Source organism: Panthera pardus, unplaced genomic scaffold (assembly GCF_024362965.1).
Source record: "Panthera pardus isolate Hobbes unplaced genomic scaffold, ASM2436296v1 HiC_scaffold_2, whole genome shotgun sequence".
In the NCBI taxonomy this organism is placed as follows: domain Eukaryota; kingdom Metazoa; phylum Chordata; class Mammalia; order Carnivora; family Felidae; genus Panthera; species Panthera pardus.
The window spans coordinates 121,779,814-121,799,928 of record NW_026526765.1 but is presented as its reverse complement, the minus strand read 5'-3'; the positions used below and the strand labels follow the sequence as shown (position 1 = coordinate 121,799,928).

Sequence of the window (20,115 nt, the reverse complement as noted above, 5' to 3'; positions counted from 1 at the left end):
ATATAGGGGACCCAGAATAGCCAAACAGTCTTTGAAAAAGAACAACAGATTTGGAAGACTCATACTTCCTGAGTTTAAAGATGTATTGTGAGGCAGACATTAGATGTTTGAAATTTTTGATACATTAAACATATAATCTCTTTATTTAGTATGTCCTACAAGGAATTATTAGAAATTGTCTTAGACTACATCATAAATTTCTCAAGCCAAATTCTCATTATTCAAATATCTCCTTTCTAAATTTCCATTTCAATACATGTGATAAAAAAATATCTTATAGATTTAGTTTGGAATTTTAGCTGATATTAATAATAATTTTAGTTTGCTTTCACCAGTGAGCTGTATTGTTTGCTTTATAGTTATTTCACTCAAATGGCAAGCCTGAGGTATCTAATTTATCTATCTAGTAGAAACAAATCTCAAAAATTTATAAGACTTTCTTACAAAATCCACAAACCATCAATATTAACCAATTATTAATGTTAGTTTAGTAATTTGAAATAATATTATTAAAGTGCAATTTAAGGAACTAAAAATACTAATTAATATCTAATACCTATTTCACCAATTAATTTCTCTTTCTCTCAACAATTAATGTTCAAACTCCTTCTACTTTCCCCCTTAAAAACAGCCCTCAAGTCATCAGGAAGTTTGAAAAAATTCTTGCTTTTTTTAAAACAAGTGAGAGTATTCAAAACTTCAGAGTATGGATTTTGCATTTTGAATTTTCCATCTACTTGTATTCAAATTCCTTTAAAATGATTTTTACCTTTTCTTCAATGAAATTTAAAGTTCTTGCCTATATTTTACCAGGGAGATATTAAAACTATTATCTCTCTCTTTGTATACTCAAAATGGAAAAAATACTTTAAATGTCATATTTCAGGTCCTGCAAAAGTTGTGTAAATTGTATGAATCCTTCAGAATGGATAATGCAACTTTCCTGACTGCAATAGAATGGTTTTTTGGGTGATCATTATTTATATCATTAACTCCTCCTCCATGCAGGGAAAATATAATAGGCTGTTTTTAAATTTAGCAGTTTATTTGGGGGGAATAATCTATGATGTAATATGTTAGACTGTCCTTTTAGGCCATCTTTCTTGATTTTAACTTCACATACTAATAACATTTCAAAAGAGCATACATAGATATCTTTTTCTCCAATAATTAAGGCTATAGGGAATTCATTAAATACGTCATTCTTAATTTTTATTTTTTACCTAATTAATGGTCACAACAAAGCACTATTAGTTTCCCCTCCAATTCCTAAGTTTTGTAAGCACCTCTTTTTGCTGGTTTCTAACTCTAAAGGAAGACAGACCATCTTGAAGATGGTCATCTTAGGTTAACTACAAACTTGAACATAAATATATCTCACCTATGATGTCTATGTACCCAAGACTTAAATTTGGATCTACATTATCTAAAAAGTTGCCCACTTCTCCAATTCCACTTATGTAGATAAGAGAATAGATTCTGAAGCCACACACAAACAACAGTTTGAATCCCAGCTCTGCCATTTCATATGATGTGTGATTATGGGTAGGTTATTTAAACCTAAATTTCTTCATCTATAAAATGCAGATGATAAGAGTGTCCACCTCATAAGGTTGTTGGGGGATAAAATGAATTAGTATATGTAATTGCTTAGAGTATTACATAGAATGGCATATAGAGACACATTTGTGTTAATATTATCTAGATTTCATTTGCTTTGGATTGACAAAAGGAACTGAAAAGAGTTGGTTTGCAACACTATTTGAATGTCAACAAATAGGAATAAGCAAATGAAATATAGTTTGAGATTTGTTCTGAACACTTTAATTTGAATCTAACTAGAACTTCATTATTATATTGTATACAATTTGCTCTTTGTTTTGCCCAGGATATTTGTTTTCCATTTATATCTAAAATAATATCCTTGCTTTTTATTCTTTTCAGTATTTATTTCACTTAATGTTCATATATATATTGTATCTCCTCTGATTTGCCTTAAATGTAAAAGAATTCTAAAGTGTATTAATGTTATTATTGCCAATGCTGTATCTCTTATAGGAATTCATTAATAGAACTAGACTCAAAGTAAATTTAATTGAATAGTACTTAGCATGTACTATACTCTCATCTCTGAGAATTCTATATTTATTTTCAGACATGTTCATGGCTGCATATATGATCTGGCAATAATCTTACATATATAGAAACATGATCATTAGAGTGGATTAATTTATTTATTCAGCTGATATTTTTGAATGATCACCATTATCCAGGCTTCTTTCAAAAATATTTTTTAGGTTTATTTATTTTTGGGAGAGAGAGAGAGAGGGAGCGAGAGCGAGAGCACGAACAAGGGAGAAGCGGAGACAGAGAGAGAGAATCCCAAGCAGGCTCTGCACTCACATTTTAGAGCCCAATGCGGGGCTTGAGCTCCCAAATCGAATGACCACCTGAGCCAAAATCAAGTGTCAGACACTTAACCAAGGTGCCCCCCAAAATATTTTTATAATACTTTCTGTCACTAACAGAATCTAAGATTATCATGCTTTTAAAATAACTCATTCTACATGAATTATAATTTATTAAGTTAATTAACTAATTAAATAAAATGACAGGGTATTTAAGGAGGGGAAATCCCATATGTGCCAAGATAAATGGCACTCCACTTAATATACTAATTGTAACCAACAAACTGGTTAACTGTATCTCAGTTAACTTACTGTATCAGGGCAATTACAATAGCTGCACACTGTGCTGGAACCCATTTTATAAATACGTTTCTTCTCTTTATGATATATGAATAGACAAGGCCTGAGGCATCCTTTGTTCACAGATTAAAATGTTTTAAATCAAGATTTCCTATCCACCCCCCACCCCGCAGTGAGTTGGTTGAAGAATATAGTATCTGGGATACAAAGGATGAATGTGCTAAGAAGCAAACATAAAATATAGATATCTATCTAACAAAGTAAGCTTAAACTTAAACCCTTTATCTTAACAAAATATTATGATTTTTATTCACTTGATTTTGTCTTTATATTATCCTGCTAATAGTCAAGTAGAGTAATCAAATCCTATACCCTTCAGTTTCCTTGTCGGTAAAACCCCTTTCATTTACTCTCCAAGTCTATTACTTGGAGAGAATAGAATCAAATTCTAATACTTTTTTATTCCTTCTGAATTTAATGTGGGTTTACACTGTAAAAGGATTCATAACAAATCAAGATGCCTCTTCATTCAACTATATTACTATTTGTACCAGTGTAGCGACATAGAAACTTTCCTTTGAAAAATAGTCTCCCTGAGACCTTGTGATACAGAACACCTTAACAAGCTTTTGCATCATCATTAATTCCTCAAATACTTGGAAATAAACAAATGTAACTATTATGAATTATAATTTTATGAGAATTTATATCCCCTGGTTAGATTATGCAAAGGAAAAATGGAATTCTTTGAAGTTACACTGATTAGAATGTGGGGAGATCAGGGTATCCTGCTTTGTGCTCACAATTTCTCTAGCTCATGCAATATAATGAAGTAACCTTATATATTATGCAATTGGATGGAATAACAAGGTTTGTAAAAGTTATATACACCTTAAAAAATAGTTTACATTTGGACCCTTAACAAAATATGCTTTGACTTGAAAATATTAATTTCCCAATCAAGACGCAGGGTGGCGCTGCAGGCTAAGACTGTGAATAAAGAGCTGTAAAAAGCTCCGTATTCCTTTGTTGCAAAAAGGAATCAAATACACGGAAGAAGCTTTGCCAGCCGTACTGGGTTACCAGCGAGTTTGGGCTGCGATAAACGAATTTAAGATTAAAGGCAACTTTGTGAGGATTCTGCCAAACAAGAAACCAGAATTTAGTATCTCCAGTTTTTTTGTGGTTGCTAGGAAGGTTTGGATGTAAGCGCCCGGACTCCAACATGAAGACGCCAGAGAGAATTCAACCAAACAGGCAAGTGGTGGCCTTTGTTTTGATGGTGTTCTTGTCCCAGGCTTGCCCTGAGCCTATTCGTTATTCTGTGATAGAAGAAACAGAGAGTGGCTCCTTTATAGCCCATCTGGCCAAAGATCTGGGCCTGGGAATTGGGGAACTGACTGCTAGGTCAGCCCGGGTGGTGTCTGACGATGACAAGCAGCGCTTGCAACTGGATCGTCAGACTGGAGATTTGCTTTTGAGAGAGAAAATAGACCGGGAAGAACTATGTGGCTCTGTTGAACCGTGTGTACTGCATTTCCAAGTGTTGCTGGAAACGCCGGTGCAATTTTTTGAAGGAGAATTATCAATCCAGGACATAAATGACCACTCCCCAGTATTCCCGACTGGGGAAATGCTCTTGAAAATACCGGAGAACAGCCAGCCAGGGACTCTGTTTCCGTTGAAATTAGCTCAGGATTTGGATGTGGGTAGCAATGGCCTTCAAAAGTACACTATCAGCCCCAATTCTTATTTTCATGTTCTAACTCGAAATCATAGTGAGGCCAAGAAATACCCAGATTTGGTGCAGGACAAAGCGCTGGATCGAGAGGAGCAGCCTGCGTTCAGCTTAACCCTCATAGCACTGGATGGTGGATCTCCACCTAAGTCTGGCACCATCACAGTGCGAATCCTGATCACAGACGTCAATGACAATGCTCCAGAGTTTGTGCACACCCCATATGAAGTACAGGTCTTGGAAAACAGCTCCCTAGACTCCCCAGTACTTAGTGTCTCAGCTAAAGATATAGATTCTGGAAACTTCGGGAGTGTTTCCTACGGCTTTTTCCAAGCATCAGATGAAATTAAACAAACTTTCTCAATTAATGAAGTCACAGGAGAAATCCGACTGACAAAGAAACTGGATTTTGAACACATTAAATCTTACCACGTAGAAATTGAGGCCATAGATGGCGGAGGCCTTTCTGGAAAAGGCACTGTAGTCATACACGTGGTGGATGTGAACGACAATGCCCCTGAGCTTACCATATCTTCACTCACCAACTCCATCCCAGAAAATGCTCCTGAGACTGTAGTGTCTATCTTCAGAATTCGAGATAGAGACTCTGGAGACAATGGAAAGATGATTTGCTCTATCCCAGATAATCTGCCGTTCCTTCTGAAACCGACTTTCAAGAATTTCTACACGCTGGTAACGGAGAGTCCCCTCGACAGAGAGAGCAGAGCCGAATACAACATCACCATCACCGTCACCGACTTGGGGACCCCCAGGCTGAAAACGCAGCACAACATAACCGTGACGGTCTCCGACGTCAACGACAACGCCCCCGCCTTCAGCCAAACCACCTACACCCTGCGCGTCCGCGAGAACAACAGCCCCGCCCTGCACATCGGCAGCGTGAGCGCCACGGACAGGGACTCGGGCGCCAACGCCCAGGTCACCTACTCGCTGCTGCCGCCCGCGGACCCGCAGCTGCCCCTGGCCTCCCTGGTGTCCATCAACGCGGACAACGGGCAGCTGTTCGCGCTCAGGTCCCTGGATTACGAGGCGCTGCAGGCGTTCGAGTTCGGCGTGCGCGCGGCCGACCGCGGCTCGCCCGCGCTCAGCAGCCAGGCGCGGGTGCGCGTGCTGGTGCTGGACGACAACGACAACGCGCCCTTCGTGCTGTACCCGCCGCAGAACGGCTCTGCGCCCTGCACCGAGCTGGTGCCCAGGGCGGCCGAGGCGGGCTACCTGGTGACCAAGGTGGTGGCGGTGGACGGCGACTCGGGCCAGAACGCCTGGCTGTCGTACCAGCTGCTCAAGGCCACGGAGCCCGGGCTGTTCGGCGTGTGGGCGCACAACGGCGAGGTGCGCACGGCCCGGCTGCTGAGCGAGCGCGACGCCGTCAAGCACAGGCTGGTGGTGCTGGTCAAGGACAATGGCGAGCCGCCACGCTCGGCCAGCGTCACGCTGCACGTGCTGCTGGTGGACGGCTTCTCGCAGCCCTACCTGCCGCTCCCGGAGGTGGCGGCGGCCGAGGCGCGGGCCGACCCGCTCACCGTCTACTTGGTCGTGGCCTTGGCGTCCGTGTCGTCGCTCTTCCTGTTCTCGGTGCTGGTGTTCGTGGCGGTGCGGCTGTGCAGGCGGAGCCGGGCGGCGTCTGCGGGTCGCTGCTCGGGGCCCGAGGGCCACTTTCCGGGCCACCTGGTGGACGTCAGTGGCGCGGGGACGCTGTCGCAGAGCTACCAGTATGACGTGTGTCTGACGGGAGACCCTAGGACTGGTGAGTTCAAATTCCTGAAGCCGATATTTCCCAACCTCTTGGTTGAAGACACTGAGAGAGAAATAAAAGAAAACCCCAACTGCAGGAATAGCTTTGTATTCAGTTAAGGATTGTATTTGGTCAAGTCAGCCTCTCCTTAATTTTGGTCAACCTAACTCCCATTGCAACACCTTTCTTTTAAAAAAGTTTGTTGTCTAAATATGTGCACCTCTATTCCAAACCTATGGGTGTCCCTGATTGTGCCAAATTTTTCTCCTTTTATTAATATTCATTGGACTTGGCATTTTTAGTTAACTGATTAAGTATGTATATTCTCCATATTTGATCTTCTCTTGGTGATTAATCTTTCCATAACTATAAATTACTCAAGTAGCATAAGAAGAAATTTTATTTAAATCGACTTCTTAATGTCTTAAAGCTTTTATGTAATTATGCATTTCTCTATATTTGTGGTGTTTGTCTTTACCGTTAACTTTATCTGTAGAGTGTTTGAAATACCTAGGCTTTGTTCATTGCTCTCCAGGCTCCTCCCTGAATAACCATAAGCATATAACTTATTTGTATCTCTCAGATTGTACATAAACATGCACTTCCATTAAAATATTAATACACTAAAATTGTGACTTTCTGTTGTGCACACCATGTATGCTAGAATTTAAAAAATGTATTTGATCGATACTTACATGGCACACTGTATGTATTCCATAAATACTAATAATAAATTTTAAAAATTATTCTCATAAATAATTGAAGAGAAAAATCTTCTATAATTTGGTATCAGGTTCACTAAACAAAACTAAGTCACTACTTGGTAAAATCCTTTATAACTATTTCAGAACCTTAAGTACACCTTAGATCCTTTCAAAGGATGCAAAACAGGAAAGGCATCATTACTTCCTTGTCCTTCCTTTTCCTCTGTAAATAAAAGTTCAAGTATAATGTATATTTCTTTTGGTTTTCCTGCAGCTTCTCCTCACCTTTCAAAAGAAAGAATTTCTTCTGAGTTTCTCTTATCCTATTCAGGTTTGATTATTGGCTGGTACAAGATTTTCACTTTAAATTACTTTGCAGACATGAACATCCGTTATCAACCAAATAATTATTTACCTTTGATGTCCAAGTTATCTTCTCTTCAATGTAGCTTTGAGGTATTTTATTTCAATTTATCAGTTTTATGTTAAACTTTCATTGTAAGAAATAAGCATTATTTTGTCATTTTGGACAATAAGAACAGAAATAGAAATTAAATAAGAATGAACTTATCTTAAGTGTAATTGTTTTATGTTGTGTTCAGTAAGCCTAGTAAGCTGATCATGCGGTTTCCAACTAAATTTATATGGATATAAGTATAAGACCTCTTAGTTGAACTTTTGGTACAATGTGAGCAATTAAAGAGTCTGTTTTGTAGTCTAAATATTTTTAAATCTCATGGGTCATTCTACTGGAATTTAATTACTTGTACTTATTAACCTTGAATTACTTTTTTCTCTAAGGGTAAAGTGACATAAAAAGGGGAATTACTGGTTAAGTTATTCTTGAAACATAACTTTTAGCCTTCATCCAGTCTAAAAATTGAAATGAGAAAGCAATAAAAATGAGAACAAAATTAAGCACAAGTATATATGGACATAAATTTGGTAGTCAACTTTAACAACTACTGATTAGCTATTATATGAATAGCTTTATGTATGGTGACAAGAAATCTGACTGAACTGTTTATTAGCTATTATATGAATAGCTTTATGTATGATGACAAGAAATCTGACTGAAGCTTTCACCAGTGTATTTCACCATTATGAAAATCCAAGTTGACTTTCTCTCTCTCTCTCTCTCTCTCTTTTTGTTTATGTCAGGAAATTCCCAATTGTATAATTGCCCAAATGAGACTGGCTAAATAAACACCCAGAACCCACCTTTATGAATTTGTAGGTAAATTTGTGAATTACTTTGTATATTATTTTATGGATTTCTGTATGTATTCATAAAGCACAGATCATTCTTTACCATAAAGCATAGGTCATTCCTTACACCAGACTTTGAAAATCAGTCATTATAATTTAGTAGTAAATATGATCCAAATAACTTGCACAAATGCCTACATTATGAAAAATTGGCCAGTTCTATTGTTGCAAAACAAAAATAAAGAATGGAGGCCAAATATCTTGATAACATTGTTCATTTCAATTCTATGTTTCTCACATGTTTCTGTTATAAGTGCATCCTTTTCCCAGTGTTATTGATAAATAATTGAGAAATAATTTCATTATTAATAATATTAATAATTTTCATTGAGAAATAATTTACAGCACTGTAAATTTAAGGTGTACAGCATGATGCTTTGAATTACACATATTGTGAAATGATTACCACAATAGGTTCAACTAACTTCTATCTTATACATACATCTTTTACAGTTACTTTACTGTTTTTAGGCACAGCATATAGTCAGTTTAACATATGCTGTTTTGGGGGCAGAAATTTTACTGAAGTCATTGTATAGGACTTTACAACCACTTTAAGGACCCCTCTTCCTTTACTACCAAAGTTACAAAATACAGATTTTAAAAAGCCTGAGGTTAAAAGTTATACACTTATTTGGTGGAATTCTGCTTACAGGTAGACTGGATGTATTATCTAACAGCAGAAACAACCACAAAAACTCGTTAAAATTCAGAAATTATCTGTTGGAAGCAACAGACAGCAGGTGTTATAAGAACAGAAAGGGCTAAGATTTCTGAAAAGGAGAATCCTCTAGTTGTGAACCGACTTCTACAGTCGATTTGCCCTGAGGAAATTTGCTAAGTCTTAGAACAGACAAAAGACTCTTGCTAGGGGTAGAGCACATTCATTAGCCTTCCGCAGACTGGAAGATTCAAGCTCAAGGCCAGTTTTCCCCTCAGGATACTTGTCAAACTCAGGGACATTCCATTTAGTCTTTTAGAAGACTAAAAACCTAAGTAAAAAAAAAATCTCTGAATAGTAGAGTGCACTTTTGATAGTCTTGATGCGTAAAGATTAGGGTTTAGAAACTGCCATGGGAAGGGACTGTGGACAATACACTAAGTTCTGAACTGGTAATTCTGGAGGGTTAGGTGTTATTAGGACTGCAAAGCAGCTTGACTAATTACAGTGCCTGTTTGGATTAAGGAAATTGGATTTCACATGATTCAAGTTAATGGGAAAAGGTGAACTCTTTTTGGAAAAAGATAATATCATCTGGATCCTGGACAGCTTTTTACATAAATATTGAGAATTCAATAAAAAAACTACTAGGAAGACATACAAAAAACTGGTTGACATGAAAAAAACCTAGAGAAAAAACAGACAATACAAACAGATACTAGAATTTACTGACAATGATGTTAAAATAAGTATGACTAATAGATTGTAAAGAATAGAGAAAATAGGGGCACCTGGGTGTCTCAGTCGGTTAAGTGTCCGACTTCAGCTCAGGTCATGATCTCACAGTCTGTGAGTTCGAGCCCCGCGTCAGGCTCTGTGCAGATAGCTCGGAGCCTGGAGCCTGCTTCAGCTTCTGAGTCTCTCTCTCTCTCTTCCCCTCCTCTGCTTATGCTGTGTCTCTCTCTGTCTCAAAAATAAATAAAAACATTTTTAAAAATTTTTTAAAAAAGAATAGAGAAAACAAAAGAGAATTTCACCAGAGAATTGATATTTAAAATAGAAATTCATTACAGAACAGAAAAATATAATATCTGAAATTAAAAGCTATTAAGGTAGTTTATGACTTAGTAGATATAAAGGAATACAGGATTAATGAATGAAAGACAGACCAATATAAAATATCCAAAAAGCAGCATAGGAAAAAATATTGAAAAATACAGAAACATATATGGCCTTTTGTTGCAACGTGGATGGAACTGGAGTGTTATGCTAAGTGAAATAAGTCATACAGAGAAAGATACCATATGTTTTCACTCTTATGTGGATACTGAGAAACTTAACAGAAGACCATGGGGGAGTGGAAGGGGGAAAAATTACAGAGAGGGAAGGAGGCAAACCATAAGAGACTCTTAAAAACTGAGAATAAACTGAGGGTTGTTGGGGGATGGGCGGTAGGGGAAAGTGGATGATGGACAATGCGGAGAGCACCTGTTGGGATGAGCACTGGGTTTTGTATGGAAACCAATTTGACAATAAATTTCATATAAAAAAGAAAGAAAGATACAGAAAAGAACATAATTGACAAGTGAGACATAATGAAAAACTCTAATATACATAGGATTGTAATCCTAAAAGGAGAAGAGATACTAGGAATGGAGAATAAGCAATGTTTGAAGAGATAATGACGAAAAATTTGTACAAATCCTTCATCACCCAAAATGCTCAGGGAAACCCAGTCAATAGAAATAAAATACAGGGGCACCTGGGTGGCTCAGTTGGTCAAGCCTCTGACTTTGGCTCAGGTCATGATCTTATGGTTCGGTTCATGAGTTCCAGCTCCGTGTTGGGCTCTGTGCTGACAGGTCAGAGCCTGGAGCCTGCTTCAGATTCTGTGTCTCCTCTCTCTGCCCCTCCCATGCTCCCATGTCTGTCTGTCTGTCTGTCTCTCTCTCTCTCTCTCTCAAAAATAAACATTAAAAAATTTTAAAAAGAGAGAGAAATAAAATGCAAAATACAACTAGGAAATATCATAGGAAAACTGCTGAAGACCAGCGTCAAGGAGAAAATCTTAAAAGCAACCACATAAAAATGACACATTACTCTTAAAGGAGCAACAGTAAAATGGAGAGCTGGCTTTTCAACATAAATCATGAAACCAAAAGACAAAGAAATGAGGTCTTTAAGGTCGTGGGAAAAAGAAACCAGATTAGCACTCTTCTATCATCAGAAAATATCCTTCAAAAATAAAGTTTTCAAACAGATAAAAACCAAGAGAATTAATGATAGTCACATTTGCACCAAAACAAATGTTTTTAGTAGAATTCACTGGGTAGAGGGAGAACAGTCCTAAAGGAATCAGACTTGCAGGAAGAAACGAAGAGCAACAGGAAGAATAAATACAAATTAATATTGATTATACGAGGCAAAAACAGTTTCTTAAAAGATTTAAAATATATACAAGATTTAAATTCATGACAACAATAATGTAAAGGGGAAGATGATATAGATACAGTCGATGGGTTCTAAGGTTCTAAGAATGATCATGGAAGTAGTAAAATTAAAAAGTTTGTATCAGACTCTTGTAGATCAAAGATACATGCTTTAATCTGTAGGATAATTACTACAAAATTAACTAAAAAACTAACTGAAGGAAAATGAAAAATAACAAATATCTGAATAGTCTAAAAAGAACAAAACTTTAGGGACAAATAGAAAAAAATAGATGGTAAATATAAATAGAGAATTATCAAATATTACATCAATCATGGTTAGATTAAATAATTAATTAAACAACCAAAAGTTTTCAGACTATGGGGCGCCTGGGTGACAGTTAGTTTGTTCAGCATCTGACTCCTGATTTCCACTCCAGTCATGATCTCAATGTTTATGAGTTTGAGCGACATGTCAGGCTCTGTGCTGACAGTGCAGAGCCTGCTTGGGATTCTGTCTCTCCCTTTCCCTGACCCTCCCCCGCTTGTGCTCTCTCTTTCTCTCTCTCTAAATAAACTTTAAAAAATGACATGATTGTACATATAAAAAGTCGTAAAGAATCACTTGATGATTAGGCTTAATAAATAAACTAGTTAGCAATTCCACTGGTTATAAGGTAGCATAAAATATAAATTGTATTTCTGATAGCAACAAAAATCCTAAAATTAAAAATCTTAAGTATAATTTACAATAGTTTAAAAAATATCAATTATCTAGAAACTAACAGAATATGTGTAAGACTTATATACTGAAAAACTATAAAATATTGAGAAAGGTTAAAGATCTAAATAAATAGAGGATATATAATTTTCAATAGTTGGAAGACTCAATGTTGGGAATATGTCAATTATCCCCAGTCTATAGATGGAATAAAATTCTAAACAAAATTTCAGCAGATTTCTTTGTAAAAATTGACAGGCCAAATCTAGAGATTATATAGAAATGCAAAGGGACAAGAAGAACCAAAACAATCTTGAAGAAAAAGAATGAAAGTGGAGGACTTATTTATTAAGTAATTTCTATACCTGACATGGGGCCTGAACTCACAACCCTGAGATCAAGAGTCACAAGCGTTTCTGACAGACCCAGCCAGATGCCCCAATAATAATGACTATTATAAAGCTATAGTAATTAAGAAAATATGGTATTGCAGGATAAATTAAGGGAAAAATGGAAAGAAGAGTCTTGAATAGACCTATGGTCACCTGATTTATAACAAAAATGACACTTCAAAAACAAAGGGGAATGAAACTTCTCAAAGGATAGTGCAAAATCTGGATATTTTTATGAAAAATGATGTAACCCTAACTTAATATGAAAAAAATTCTGGAATACTATAGCTCTAAATGTGAAAGGTAAAGCAATTGATTTTTCAAAAACGCCATACAAGAATATTTCCATGACCTTGAGATGTGCAAAGGTTTCAAGAGAACACAAAAAAGTGTTTTTTTAATGTTTATTTATTTTGAGAGAGAGAGTGAGTGCAGGAGCGGGGGGGGGGGGTGCAGAGAGAGAAGAGAGAATTCCAAGCAGACTCCATGCCCAGCATGGAGCCAGACTAGGGGCTCATTCCAACAGACCATGAGATCATGACCTGAACCAAAAACAAGAGTGGGATACTTAACTGATTGAGCCACCCCAAGAACACAAAAAGTCTTAAAACCATAAATTAAAAAATATTGATAAATTAGACTAAAAATAAGAAGTTTTGTTCATCAAAGATAGCACAAGAGAACTAAAATGGAAGCCATAGAGTAGGAGAAGATATTTGCCATACTTACTTCTGAAAAAGTGCTTATACTCAGAATATAATAAGGAACTTCTAAAGATTGATAAGAAAAAAAGGCAAATGCCCTAAATAGGTAGATAGATTAATTAATCAAGGAGTTGCTAATTAAAGTTACAATATGATATCACTACACACTCATCAGAGTGGTTAAAATTAAAAGACAATACCAAGTGTTGACAAGGACATGGAACAACTGAAACTGTCATTCTTTGCTGGTTTTCATGGAACCACATTTGTAAACTTTTGCAATATCTGTTAAAGCTAAATATATATTCATGTCTTATAACACAGAAGTCTAACTCGTAGGAATATATTCAACATAAATGCTCCCATAGACACTAAAAGACATGTTCAAGAATGTTCATAGCAGCACTATCCAAAATACCCTCAAACTGGAGCACCCAATCAATTGGAGAATAAACAAATGGTAGTACAGTCATACAATAGAATAATATAAAGCACTGAGAATAAAATTAATTAGGATAGTGTGTAACAGATGAATTTTACAAACATAATGTTGAGTAAAAGAAGCCAAACATAAAAGAGAAATACTCCATAAGTCCATTTGTATAAAAGTTAAAAAAAAAGAGGGGTGCCTGGGTAGGTCAGTCGGTTAAGCGAACGACTTCGGCTAAGGTCAAGATCTTGCGGTCCATGAGTTCGAGCCCTGCGTCGGGCTCTGTGCTGACTGCTCAGAGTCTGGAGCCTGTTTCAGATTCTGTGTCTCCCTCTCTCTCTGACCCTCCCCCGCTCATGCTCTGTCTCTCTCTGTCTCAAAAATAAACGTTAAAAAAAAGTTAAAAAAAAGAAACGAATCTATGATAATAGAAGTCAGAAGCATGCTTACATTTAGCAGGGAGGATGATGAGCACACAAAAACAGAAGGGGGCTTCAAGGGTTTTGGTAACAGTTTTAATTTAGGTTCTACTTATACAAGTGTGCTCACTTCATGAAAATGTATTGAGTTGTACACTTAGAATGTGTACCCTTTTCTGATATATATTTCAAAATAGTGACTTTTTAAAAATTGTAAACTTTTGTAAACATCAGTTATCACTTATTTCTTAAATATAATCAAACCCACAAGAGAAAGTTTCTTCTCAAAATGTATTTTATGAGGAACACTAATATATCATTTCAGTTTGTTCTGAAAAGTGTTCTTTTACTGAAAGCTAACCCAACAGATATTTCTTTAGAACTTCCACTACTTAAGAACTGGAGAAACGATCGGGCGCACTTCTGTGACTTAAAAGGACATTGGTATGACAACAGTTATAATTTGGAATGAAATGACAAATACTACATGCAATAGTAAATAAGGACGCCTGGTGGCGCTGCAGGCTAGGAGTATGAATGAAAAGCTCTGTGACTATGCCGGACGCCATTAAGCTGGGACTCAGAATAATGAATGCTTCCTGAAAGACGGAAGTATTTTAGATAAGATCTAGGGGCAGATGTCTTCAGAGAGGACATCATTCTAGGGCGAGTCAGTCAGAAAGATCTAATTCAAGGTTATTTAACCAAATCATCTGGGTCGACCGTATACAGAGGTGAAGAAACTGCACCACATGAATTTGGTCTGAACAATGGAGACAGCGCTAGCAAAAACGCCACAGAAAAGGCAAGTTCTCTTTCTTGCTATATTGATGCTTTTGTGGGAGGCTGGCTGTGACTCAATTAGGTATTCCATTCCAGAAGAAACAGAAAGTGGCTCCTTTGTGGCCAACCTGGCAAAGGACCTGGGGCTCAGGGTGGGGGAACTAGCTACTCGAGGCGCGCGAATCCATTACAAAGGAAACAAACAGCTCTTGGAACTGGATGTAGAAACCGGGAATTTGCTGCTATATGAAAAACTAGACCGGGAGGTGCTGTGCGGAGTGACAGATCCCTGTATACTGTACTTCCAGTTATTACTGGAAAACCCAGTGCAGTTTTTTCAGGCTGATCTGCAGCTCACAGATATAAATGACCATTCCCCAGAGTTCCTAGACAAGGAAATGCTCCTCAAAATCCCAGAAAGCGTTCAGCCTGGGACTGTATTTCCTTTGAAAATAGCTCAGGACTTTGACATAGGTAGCAACACTGTTCAGAACTACACAATCAGCCCCAACTCCCATTTTCATGTTGTCACTCATAATCGCGGAGATGGCAGAAAATACCCAGAGCTCATGCTGGACAAATCGCTGGACCGGGAGGAGCAGTCTGAACTCAGTTTAACCCTTACGGCGCTGGATGGTGGGGATCCACCTAGGTCCGGGACCACTGCAGTCCGTATTGAAGTCGTGGACATCAATGATAATGCCCCTGCGTTTTTACAGTCGCTCTATGAGGTACAGGTCCCGGAGAACAGCCCCCCAAACTCCTTAGTTGTCGTTGTCTCTGCCCAAGATTTAGATGCAGGAACATATGGGAATGTACGCTACACTCTATTCCAAGGCAATCAAGTTATTCAACCATTTGTAGTAGACGAAATAACAGGAGAAATTCATCTGAAAAAGGCATTGGATTTCGAGGCAACTCGATACTATAACGTGGAAATCGCAGGCACAGACGGTGGGGGCCTTTCAGGAAAATGCACTGTAGCTATAGAAGTTGTGGATGTGAATGACAACGCCCCCGAACTGACCATGTCAACGCTCACAAGCACAACCCCAGAAAACTCCCCAGAGACTGTAGTTGCTGTTTTCAGTGTTTCTGATCCAGACTCCGGGGACAACGGTAGGATGGTTTGCTCCATCCAGAACGATCTTCCCTTTCTCTTGAAACCCACATTCAAGAACTTTTACACCCTAGTTACAGAAAAGCCACTGGACAGAGAAAGCCAAGCCGAGTACAACATCACCATCACCGTCACCGACTTGGGGACCCCCAGGCTGAAAACGCAGCACAACATAACCGTGACGGTCTCCGACGTCAACGACAACGCCCCCGCCTTCAGCCAAACCACCTACACCCTGCGCGTCCGCGAGAACAACAGCCCCGCCCTGCACATCGGCAGCGTGAGCGCCACGGACAGGGACTCGGGCGCCAACGCCCAGGTCACCTACTCGCTGCTGCCGCCCGCGGACCCGCAGCTGCCCCTGGCCTCCCTGGTGTCCATCAACGCGGACAACGGGCAGCTGTTCGCGCTCAGGTCCCTGGATTACGAGGCGCTGCAGGCGTTCGAGTTCGGCGTGCGCGCGGCCGACCGCGGCTCGCCCGCGCTCAGCAGCCAGGCGCGGGTGCGCGTGCTGGTGCTGGACGACAACGACAACGCGCCCTTCGTGCTGTACCCGCCGCAGAACGGCTCTGCGCCCTGCACCGAGCTGGTGCCCAGGGCGGCCGAGGCGGGCTACCTGGTGACCAAGGTGGTGGCGGTGGACGGCGACTCGGGCCAGAACGCCTGGCTGTCGTACCAGCTGCTCAAGGCCACGGAGCCCGGGCTGTTCGGCGTGTGGGCGCACAACGGCGAGGTGCGCACGGCCCGGCTGCTGAGCGAGCGCGACGCCGTCAAGCACAGGCTGGTGGTGCTGGTCAAGGACAATGGCGAGCCGCCGCGCTCGGCCAGCGTCACGCTGCACGTGCTGCTGGTGGACGGCTTCTCGCAGCCCTACCTGCCTCTCCCGGAGGTGGCGGCGGCCGAGGCGCGGGCCGACCCGCTCACCGTCTACTTGGTCGTGGCCTTGGCGTCCGTGTCGTCGCTCTTCCTGTTCTCGGTGCTGGTGTTCGTGGCGGTGCGGCTGTGCAGGCGGAGCCGGGCGGCGTCTGCGGGTCGCTGCTCGGGGCCCGAGGGCCACTTTCCGGGCCACCTGGTGGACGTCAGCGGCGCGGGGACGCTGTCCCAGAGCTACCAGTATGAGGTGTGTCTTCGGGGAGGCTCGGAGACTAGTGAGTTCAAGTTCTTGAAGCCGATTATCCCGAACTTCCCTCCCCAGGGCATTGGAAAGGAAATGGAGGAAAACGCCACCTTCCGGAATAGCTTTGGATTCAATTAGGGATCTGATCACAATGCCGTGAGTTTTGTCATTTATCTCTAATTTCCCCAAATACCGAGTTTGAGAGCGTCATGGAGAAAAATCCCACCTTCAGGTATGATTTCCCTGAATTTATCCTTTTCAACTTTATCTTGCCCAATTTTGGGAAAACTGAATTCTCTGTCACTGCATCTATGTATACACAGTGCCATCCCAAATCTATGCATGCTGTTGACTTTCCTAAAATGTTTGCTTTTGATGGTATTTGTCAGGATAAGCTGTCTTAATGAAATCAAATACTGTTTTTCTCTGTATTCTGTCCATTCTGGTTCATCACACTGTTTTTGATGCTAAATAGCAAAAATAAAAAGGTTTTACATAATTTTATTTTGTTTTCAAAGGAATACATGCAAATGATAATGAATGTAATATGTGAGAAAACTTGACAAAAAGCAACAATGTTCTAACTACTCTTCTTTCCTAGCTTTCATCCATACTGGCAAACATTTTTTAAACAATTTTTATTGAATTATACATACAGAAAAGGGAACGAATCATAATTTCAATGTGTTTTCAGAAAGTTAACATACTTGGTACCAGCATCTTGGTGGTTAGTAATGAAACGTTACTAACATTTCAGGTGCCACACAAATTACCCCTTAAAGTCACTACCAGCCCAAGTATAACAATATCCTGACTTCCAATACTATGATTTACTTTTGCCTGTTTTGAATTTATATAATTGGAATAGTAGAGGATAAACTGCTTTGTGTCTGGCTGATTTCACTCAACATTATGTTTATGATATTTGTCCATGACAATGCTTTTAATTTTAGTTTTTCATTCTCATTGCTGTATAGTATTCCACTGTATGAATATTTTACAATTTATGACCCATCCCACTATAGACGGATATTTGGGTTGGTGCACAGTTTGCCTGTTTGAATAGTACTACTTTGAACATTCTCATACACGTCCTTTGGCAAACATGTATATGCATTTCTGTTGGTATATACCTAGGGGTGAAATTGCTGCTCATTTAGTAAGTACATGTTCCCTTTTTGTAGATTCTTCCAAATAGTTTCCAAAGTGGTTGTACCAGTTTACACTGCTCTCAGTACTGTCTGGATGTACCAGTTCCTCCATATTTTTGCCAACACTTTCATTTTATCCCATTGGAAAGTACCTTTAAACCTTTTATTTCTAGTCCTTCTTATATTCTTTTTTTATTACTAAAGAATATGTTTGTAACCTTTTCATAAAGTCTAAACAATTTCCTTAATTTTCTGCTACTGTTGTCTAGTACCTAGCACATTTAAAACTTCTCTCATTCATCCTTTACATAGAGCTCTGTCACTATTTTCCGGTACTTCCCTGAACAAGCTGAAACCCTCCACTTATTGTTCATAACAACAGTTCCTTTCATTTACTTGTCTGACAGAAAAAATACAATTCTTATTTTTTTCTCTTACTTCTTTCTCCCTTACACTTTACAACCTCTGTCAAATTAACTTACACTTTTATATAGTCCAGATTGATGACATTTTTACTCTATAACCATAGCTAAGAATAGAATTCCCCCTTTTGTCTGTATATCTGTTGTAGAATCTGAAATCAATATTAAAAATTCACTTTTAGGGGCGCCTGGGTGGCGCAGTCGGTTAAGCGTCCGACTTCAGCCAGGTCACGATCTCACGGTCCGTGAGTTCGAGCCCCGCGTCAGGCTCTGGGCTGATGGCTCAGAGCCTGGAGCCTGTTTCCGATTCTGTGTCTCCCTCTCTCTCTGTCCCTCCCCCATTCATGCTCTGTCTCTCTCTGTCCCAAAAAATAAAATAAACGTTGAAAAAAAAAATTCACTTTTAATGACCATTATATTATGAATGCCCTGTACCCAAAGATCACAAGGACACACTGGATCAGAACAAAGCTGAGTTTATTGACTTGTTGTAACAAGGGAGACTGCACGTTCTGGGAAAGCTTTGGTCACCTTAGTAATAGCTCCTTAAAAAAGTATAAGGCTTTTGTTTGGTAGTTTTGCATAGGGCTCAAGGAAGTAGCCCTGGACTGGATGCTTCCAGTGAATGGGAGTAATTCTATTATAGGGTATCTTATTGAATTGTATTCAGGAAATGAGAAGAACAAAGGGAGGTTAAAATGTAATTTTTTTTTAAAAACCAGCATTCAATCATAATCAGCCAGGACAGAGTACTCTGGGCATTGTTTTGGTTTATACAACGTTCTTGTTTTTGACTGTGCTCAAGCATGATCATGATGTCATCTTATTGCAGTTTTGTTCCATCTGATCACAATCCCTCTTTAATGATGTTGTTCTGTGAAGTTGTTTATATTCAACAGGAGATCATGGCCTATTTGTGAGTGCCACGCCAATTCCTATGTATAAGAGACTGATTTTCTTAAAATATTCATTGCACTATAAAATTCCTAGAAGAAAGCATAGGAGAAAAGCTTCATGACATTGAATTTGGTGGTGATTTCTTGGCTTTCACACCAGAAGCACATGGAACAAAGCGAAAATAGACCAATGAGACTACATCAAACTTAAAAAATTTTGTGCACCAAAGAACACCGTCAACAGTGAAAAGGCAACCTATGGAATGGGAGAAAATATTTGCAAATACTATATCTGATATGGGGTTAATGTCCATAATATTTAAGAACTCCTACAACCCAACAAAAACAAAAAAATCAAATAACCTGATTAAAAAATGAGCAAAGGACTTAGATATTTCTCCAGAGATGATATGCAGATGACCAACAAACATATGAAAAAATGTTCAACATCACTAATCATCAGAGAAATGGAAATCCAAACCACAATGTAGTGTCACCCTACACACATTAGGACGACTGCTATCAAAAAAAAAAAAACAAACCAGAAAATAGCAAGTGTTCAAAAGGATGTGGAGAAACTATTCCCTCCGTGCACTGTTGGTGAGATTGTAGAATGGTGCAACTGCTATAAAAACAGTATGAAGTCTTCTCAAAAAAGTGTAAAAGAGAACTTCTATATGATCTGGCAATCCCAT

The 20,115-nt window shown here is 39.2% G+C and overlaps 2 protein-coding genes across 2 annotated transcripts; both read left to right on the top strand.

The window, feature by feature from the left end:
• Positions 1–662: 662 nt before the first annotated feature.
• Positions 663–7,476, top strand: LOC109252189 (protocadherin beta-4). Its single transcript, XM_019424440.2, has one exon. The coding sequence runs from the start codon at positions 3,934–3,936 to the stop codon at positions 6,319–6,321; it is 2,388 nt and encodes a 795-aa protein (XP_019279985.1). The 5' UTR covers positions 663–3,933; the 3' UTR covers positions 6,322–7,476.
• Positions 7,477–13,980: 6,504 nt separating this feature from the next.
• PCDHB5 (protocadherin beta 5) lies at positions 13,981–17,450 on the top strand. The gene has a single exon (XM_019424441.2). The coding sequence runs from the start codon at positions 14,702–14,704 to the stop codon at positions 17,087–17,089; it is 2,388 nt and encodes a 795-aa protein (XP_019279986.1). The 5' UTR covers positions 13,981–14,701; the 3' UTR covers positions 17,090–17,450.
• The last annotated feature ends 2,665 nt before the right edge of the window (positions 17,451–20,115 follow it).